Genomic DNA, 8114 nt, shown 5'->3' on the forward strand with positions numbered 1-8114 from the left:
TTTAGTTGTTAAAAAATTATTTAAAAAAAAAAATCATTAACCCGATTGAAAATTGTCTGCAAAGTGGTGATGATTAGGGCAACCCTGCAGTAACTGGGTCTGCCAACAAGCAAAGGGAAATGAGAAAAAATCAAAGTTTGACCATAGATATATGTAACTAGACCAAGTTTTCAAAGTGTACACGGTAATCTATTTGTACACGAAATTTTCAGCATCCCTTTCCTTCCTCGATAATCCATTACGTTCTGCTTCAATAATATTTTAAATTGAAACAGCGTGTCATTATCCAGTTGCTATAAATATCTTCCACCTACGATAGCAACTTTACGAAAACTATTATCTCATTTATTTGGCCTTCAACAACGACCAACAATAACATGAGCTCGCACAAAACGTCTCTACTGAGCCGCCTCAGGGTGGCCGTGAAGAAGGTGAAGCTCCTGCTGAGCGCCACCGTGCTCAGCCACGCATGGCATGCGGCGAACATTCTCCGCGGCGTTTCTATCAGCAAACGCCAGATTAGTTTCAACGATCGACCAGGGTTGATGATGTGTACTCCTTCTTCTTCCTCAGAGGAAACGGATTCGGAGGGTTTGATTTCTCCTCCTGCGCACACCCTTCAGAGGACCATAAGCTGTCCCTCCGATGATGATATCGATAAGAGAGCAGAGATGTTCATAACCAATTTCAGAAGACAGCTTCAGATGGAGAGACAAATCTCACTGCAGCTACGTTATCGCAGGGAAAATAGTCTTGAATTGGTCTCTCCCTGATTAGTTCTTCGGATTTCTTCTAATGGAGGACTTGCGTTTTTTCGTGGAAGATCTCCATTTTTCACTTTGCGTTGATCGCCAGAGGAACGTGTACAAAAAAAGTGTGCCTTTTTTTCCCTTTCATTTGTAAAGTTTTGGATTCTTGAGATTGTTTTGATCCTTTTTTATGATTTGCAGCAATTACAAGAAGCTGGGAACATATGATGTTTTTGTTAGTTGTTCCTTTTTCTCTTGTGTATTTATTTCATTATCATTGTCCCTGTACAACAAAATTAAAATATGAAAATTATATGAGGGACTGTTTTTCTTCTTCTTTTTCTTCTTCTCCAAACATGTACAAACTACTGATTTTGCAGAAGTTATTTCTCTTTTCTTTAGACTGGATTTTACTGTAAAATTAAGGCGAAATCTAAAATAAAAGGTGTTTTTCAAATTCAGATTCATATTTGAATACCTATAAACTAAAAAAAAAAAAAAACACATGATAACAGAGAGTCCACGTTTGTCCCTGTACTAATGCTAATTTTTTGTCTGAGATAACATGTACTTGGATGGCAATGAGAACTGGAAAAAATATGACACTATATAATATGACTAAACCACGTCACAAGTTGCTTTGGTTATATTCTTATAAGTTTAGCAACAGTTTAGTTTGATGCCATAACATGTTCTAAACTTCAACAGGTAAAATATTAATTAAGTACGTATCAGAAGGAACAGAGCTAGGAAAACAGTTATGAAAATAATTTAAAACAATCTTTTTTAATGCCAGAATGGCGATGTTCAAGTGATTAGGGATTTGGATAATTTGATAATGTTTTAAATTTAAGTTTGTGAATAAAAATCGTATGGTAAAAACTAAGAACGTTTTTTAAAATAAAATTTAGGTCTATTCAATTATTTGCAAAAGTTATAGTGATCTCAAGCTTAAAACTAGAAAAATAACACTACCTGATTTGACTATTGCAGTATTATATCTTATTAGAAATCTATCAATATTAACACGCTTGTGAAAGTGATCCCATTACACTATTCAGCTAGTTAAAAAGGAAGACAGTGAAAGTAATATTGGTTGGTTGATAATAAAAATAAGATGGGATTTATGGATAACTTTTTATTTCTTTCTTTCTCTCTCATTAGTTCTTCTTTATTTTATTTTAATCAAAAAAGTTTAATTTTTACTTTATTTTTTTGATATATTTTTATCCACTTATTTTCTGTATCCATTCATTTTTTATTTCTTTATAGAAAGTCCAAAGTTTTGTCGTTGTATTTCTTATATTTTTATAAAATAAGATTCAAGAAAACTATGAATTTTAATTTGCAACTAACATAAAGCTACCCACAAATTATTTTCTGTATGCATTCATTTTTTTTTTCTTTATCAGAAAGTATTAAGTTTTGTCGTCTTTTTTTTTTTTTTACATTTTTATAAAGTATAGATACAAGAAAACCCTGAATTTTAATTTGTGACTAACATAAAGTTGCTCACAAATTATATATGTAAGTCCTGAAAAAAAAAATCGTTACCATCCGACGTCAAATTCTCAAATGTTTATAAATTGTATTATCATTTATCATATATCATTCTTTGTCTTCCTTTAATTTTATAATTGATTTCTCACCAACAAAAATTCTTAAAAAGGGAATAGTCTCGTAGGATTTGTGTAATTTTAAAGTTAAATAGTACTAATAAAAGTTTAGTAAAATTATAGTGTAATTTCTTTAAGTTAAATAGTATGAGGTTTACTACAACAATTTCAAGATAAATAGACAATTTTTTTAAGTATGATATGGTAGACTTTGATTATTGACGGATCAAGTCTTTAATCTTTCATATGCCCGCATGTGTGTACACATTTTTTAAATATGAATGATAATATGTTAGTAGGTGATAATAGTGTAATGTTATTAAGTTAATATATAAAAAATTTATATTTATTAAAAAAAAGTGAAATGAATAGAGAAACTGTTGAATAAAAAAGATAAACAGTTTATAGAAAATAGGTAAAATTAACAGTTAATTTTTAAAAAAATTAATAAATAATTATATTATAAACAGTAAAATTGTTATTATGAAATGTGTACACAAGAGAAGGAATTCTCTTTATATATTACTAACGTAAACACAGGCACTATCGTGCCTGTGTGTACGTATTTTTTAAGTATGAATGATATTATATTAGTAGGTGATAATAGTGTAATGTTATTAAGTTAATATACAAAATAAATGTATATTTAATAAAAATAAAATGAAATGAATAGAGAAAATAATTGTTGATGAATAAAAAAAAGATAAACAGTTTTATAGAAAATAGGTAAAAGTAATCGTTAATTTTAAAAAATTTAATAAATAATGATATTATAAAAGATATAATTGATATTATGAAATATGAACACAACATAGAGAATCATTTTTGTATATTGTTATAGATAACGATTGAGATTATTATTTCTAACTTGTCAATTCATTCTTACCTAACAAACATGTAGTTAAAAGCAAGGCATACCTTTTAAAGTTTAATAATTAAAATAAAAAATAATTAAAATAACTCACATTTACAAACTAATTTTTAATTATTAATTATATTAAAAAAATTAACATATAAATATAATATATATATATATATATATATATATATATATATATATATATATATATATATATAAACAAAAATAATGGTGAGGTAAGCTAATGTTTTCAATTCGTTTCGCTTCATTTTCAGTGGGTTAACATGAGTTGGACCAAAATGAGTTGAACGCATTCAATTTATCCCTTTTATATTTTTTCAATTGCATAAAATTCTACCTAAATGGTCTTTTTATCATAATAAATATCTAGGTGAAAACTTTTACATAAAAATCCTTTTCGTTGTTATTTCTTAATTTTATGCCATATTTTTCTTTAATGCATGTTGTATTTTAGTTTTTCATATTTAAACATACATATATGGGTTCTTAAAGTAATTAAATTTCGGTTCATGTATTAGAAATGTACTATAAGATGTCGAGTTTATTTAGTGTATAAGAGACTTTGCTAGGTATATGTTATCAGAGGGTTGACAATTTTGTTCACAAAAAAATAGGAGAAGCAGCGACAAATTTCGTGAAAAAAATTTGTCTTGTGTTTTAAGATCATTAAAGGGATATTTTTTTTTTCTATTTCCTTCTTCAAGTCACTTTCATCGAAGATGATCAAACTAAGTTTCTCACCCTAGAGCTTATGCAACAAGATTGGAGAAGAGTTTCATCATAACATGTGATAGGAAATTCATCTGGAGCAAAGAAAAAAGAAAGTTTCTCCATACACTGAAATTGTGTCTAGAAAAAGTATTGACGGTACAAAAAGTAACGACATCTTTTTCCTATAACTGTCAAGATGGACCGGAATCTATCCGTTAACCTAGTTCACCACGGGTTTGGACAGAGTTAGGTTGAAATTTTTTTACAAATTTTAATATGGATTGATTTTTTATCTGGCTCACCTAGAACCCGGCTCATCCGGATTGAATCCGTAATGAACTGGATTGGTTCACAAACTCACAAATAAATGATCATACAAGTGTTTTGTGTTTTTCGTTAAGTTGAACTTTGCATTTGGGTCATGCTAAGTTATTTTTTTAGCCAACACATAGATAACTTGTATTTTTATGATTTTGGTTTGTATTTGGATTGTATTAAAATTTATTTAGATTCTAATTAGAATTATAATTTAGTTTTGACTAAAAAAAATAAAAATATTTTTTTAATTAAGTGGGCTCGTGGGTTAATCCGTTTAACCCAACAACTCGTAATGGGTTAGGCTGGATTCAAATTTTTTTAACTTACCAATAAGTGAACCAAGTTAAGTTTGTTCACTAAATAATTAATTTGAAATAGATCGAGTCAGGTTGAACCAAATTATCCGTTTTGAGAGTTCTACTTTGTTTGTTCTCACATTTGGTATTACAAAACTAAAAATGGACTTAGAAGGCCGAGTTCACACCTTGTAATAGTAAAAATAATAGAAGAAACTAGACACACCGTGTGGCCAACGAATTTTGTGGTATGTGAATAGTATAAGAGTGTAGGTGGATTAGATTTTCTGGCAGAGAGGTGACCTTGTGATTTTTTTTTTTTTTTTGACAAAGTACAAATTCCTTTTATTTTTTTCCCATATAGTAAATTGTTCCTTATATTTACCTTAGTATCATGGTTTTGGGAGTCGAATTGTAACCTTCATTTTGGTCCATTTCAGTGGGATATAGTTTTTCAGTAAAATTCAATAAATGCGAAGGTCAGAATTAGACTCTTTGAGAACCAAAATTTAACTTCTATGCAAAATCATGTTATTTCATTATAGAAAAATTATTATTAATGATCATTTTTAATGATAAAAAAATATTTAATTATTATAATGACCAATCTAAATATTAATTTATAAATTATAATTTTTTTATAACTAAAATTATTTCAAAAAAATTATAATTAATAACTAAAATAGTTTATATTATGAATTGATTTTTAAATTAATTATTAACATTAATTCTTAAGGTTTTAGCCACCAAATTAATTGGTCTCTAAATTCGGTCATAGTTGATCAACTGAGATTTATAAAAATAAAAATATGAATAAAATGTTTTCCAAAGTAGAGGGCATCACTGATGGTATTGGTGAGGTTGTGGTGTTTCCGATCTAGGACTATGATTGTAGAAGAAAAAGGGTAACATCTTTATATATGCAAATTGGATGGATGTTGGAGAATAAGACTTTGGATTTGGGTGGATGCCATAGAAGAAGATTTGGAAAAGAAAGCCTAGTTTAGAAAGAAGTAAAAATTTAATTTAATTTTTTAAATTAATTAATTTGTCATATGTTCCAAATGAAAGGCTTATATAGATTACGGTTTGCGAGAAAAACATCAACGCCATTAGCATTTGAGAACTGATTTTACAAATTTTGAAAGATTAGAGACGTAACTAAACTAAACTTTGAAAGAGTGGTTAAAATTAAAATCGTCTAATAATTTAAGGATAAAAACATAATTAACCAAAAAAAATTATGGGGTGCAAAAAGAATGAACATTAATGCTATTAGTATATTCACTTAGAAATGATAGTTATGTTGGTTCAAGTTTGAAATTTGGATTTCTATTGGTCCGGTCCAGGTTAATGGGCTTGCCAGCCTGTCATAAAGTAGCAAGGGTGCTTCTTCCTGGGCCTCCCCTTTTCTCTTCTTGCACCGTTATAAAACTTGTAATTCCTAAATTACGCTTAATTAAAAGTATAATTTTTATTTTTGAAAATATCTTTCAAAACATTCGATCCAAAATATAACTTATCTATTATACATAATTTATAAATTCCAAAATAAGTGCTTTAAAAAGTATTTTCATATGCGAAAATACTTTTTATAACATCCATTATGGACTATGTCAATATAAAAAAGCAAGTGAGAGAGGATTTGTTTAAAGAAAATAATTTTGTAATTATTTAAAAACATTCTTAATTAAATATAAAATAACTAATGTAACATTCATTATATATGCGGCGTATGTATATGTAATAACTATCGTGTACGTTTCATTAGAATATGGCATTAACATTATGTTCTAAATTTAAATTTTATTTTATAGAATTTTAACTTAATTATAAAGTGTGTGTGTATATATATATATATATATATATATATATATATATATATATATATATATATATATATTCTCTTTTAATATAGGTAAAGTTTTGTTATACAGTATTGAAAATGATAAAAGCTTGTTTGGTAAATATGGTATGATATGATATGATAAAATAATAAGGTTGAACAAAAATAATATGATTTTAACTAAATTATATTTTATTTGATTGAAGATTTCACCATATTAGAAATTGTATTTTTATTTTGTTTTATTTTATAAAATGATGTTCTCTATGAAAGTATCGAAGACCATCATTTAGCTGATATTTATTAAACTATTAATTTATAGGTGTTATCAATTTTATGTGTCTCAAATGAGACCTTGTTGAGTTTAAGAGAGATGAGAAGGTGTGTAATCATATGTTGGATAATTTAGAATAATTATATCGATATTTTTAGGTTTTTCGATTTACCGTAAAACTTTATAAATAGCAGGGACAATCCAGTATCAATGTATTGAATACTTTCTAATATTAATTATTCAAAATCAAAATTTCCCCTTACAACTGAAAATTGATTCCATTGTCTGAAATTGGATAATGAAAAGTTTGAATGTGATGTTTTTTATTTTGATCAAAACCATTAATTTTCATGTTCAATATCATTAGTTTTAGCGTTAAACTTAAACATCATTAACGAGTTATATTTGATTAAAAAGGACTAAACTCAGACTTCTACTCGTTCAATTAAAAGAAATCAACATTAACATGTAATGAAAATCTTATCATTGATTTTAAATTTTTAAAAAATGAATATAAAATTTTATTGAAGTATTTGAATAATTGGAAGGGAAATTCTAACCTCGCCCAATGTATGCGCGCAAAAAATTGGTCCAAAACAAATTCCTCTAGTTTGTCAATTAGTCATGATTTTTGAATTATTTTATATAATTATACTTCAATTAAGTATATAATTATTTAATTTAAATATTTATTAGTATTATTGTTGTCATCATCTGAATATAATATTTGATTACTTGAAAGGAGATGTTAGATAATTATTAAAAAAAATAGGTTGTGAACATTTTGTTTTCAACATTTATAAGCAAAACACGTAATTCCTTTTTATGCTAAAAAGGATCCTTCCCTTAACAATTAAGGGGTAACGGATCTGGCACCGTCACAAAAAGTATTGTTTATTCCGTTTTTCTTAACTATGCTCAAAAAGTGGAGTTTCATGAATTTCACGGTATGCCAGCACGAGGGAAACAATGCTTCAACCTGCTGCTGCTGATAGAAAACTTTTTTTTTTCTTTTCTAATATACCACTTCTAATAACATTTTAAGAATTATAATATTCATTAAACACTTTTTAAATATTTCTTCTTTTCCTTTCGCATCTTGATCGTAATCAGCATACAAAATCTATTGAATAAATAAAGACAGTTTCTGATATTTTAACTTAGGAGCTTAAATAATTATTTGGTAGTCAATGGCGTTACTTGCATCATAATCAAGTATGGCGTGAATGATGCCGAAGCCACCTTTGTTCATGCAAATACGCCTAACTACGAAAAGTTGACCAAACCACTTTACCAAGCAAACCACTCTCCACAATTGCACGCGCCCAACGTTCAGGCCCAACTCCACCATCGCAACACACACACACACACACACACCTTCAATTTAATAAACAAAAAAAAAAAAGTGTAATAGATTTGAGTTA

The 8114-nt window shown here is 27.6% G+C and overlaps 1 protein-coding gene across 1 annotated transcript; it reads left to right on the forward strand.

Moving 5' to 3' along the window:
- Positions 1-320: 320 nt before the first annotated feature.
- LOC114177268 (cotton fiber protein) lies at positions 321-1086 on the forward strand. The gene has a single exon (XM_028062543.2). The coding sequence runs from the start codon at positions 378-380 to the stop codon at positions 771-773; it is 396 nt and encodes a 131-aa protein (XP_027918344.1). The 5' UTR covers positions 321-377; the 3' UTR covers positions 774-1086.
- The last annotated feature ends 7028 nt before the right edge of the window (positions 1087-8114 follow it).

This window comes from Vigna unguiculata, chromosome 3 (genome assembly GCF_037176805.1).
Source record: "Vigna unguiculata cultivar grain cowpea cultivar isolate G323 ecotype 2 chromosome 3, ASM3717680v1, whole genome shotgun sequence".
In the NCBI taxonomy this organism is placed as follows: Eukaryota; Viridiplantae; Streptophyta; class Magnoliopsida; order Fabales; family Fabaceae; genus Vigna; species Vigna unguiculata.

Coding starts and splice junctions, on each gene's coding strand:
- LOC114177268 (XM_028062543.2), top strand. CDS start 378: ATGAGCTCGCACAAAACGTCTCTACTGAGCCGCCTCAGGGTGGCCGTG.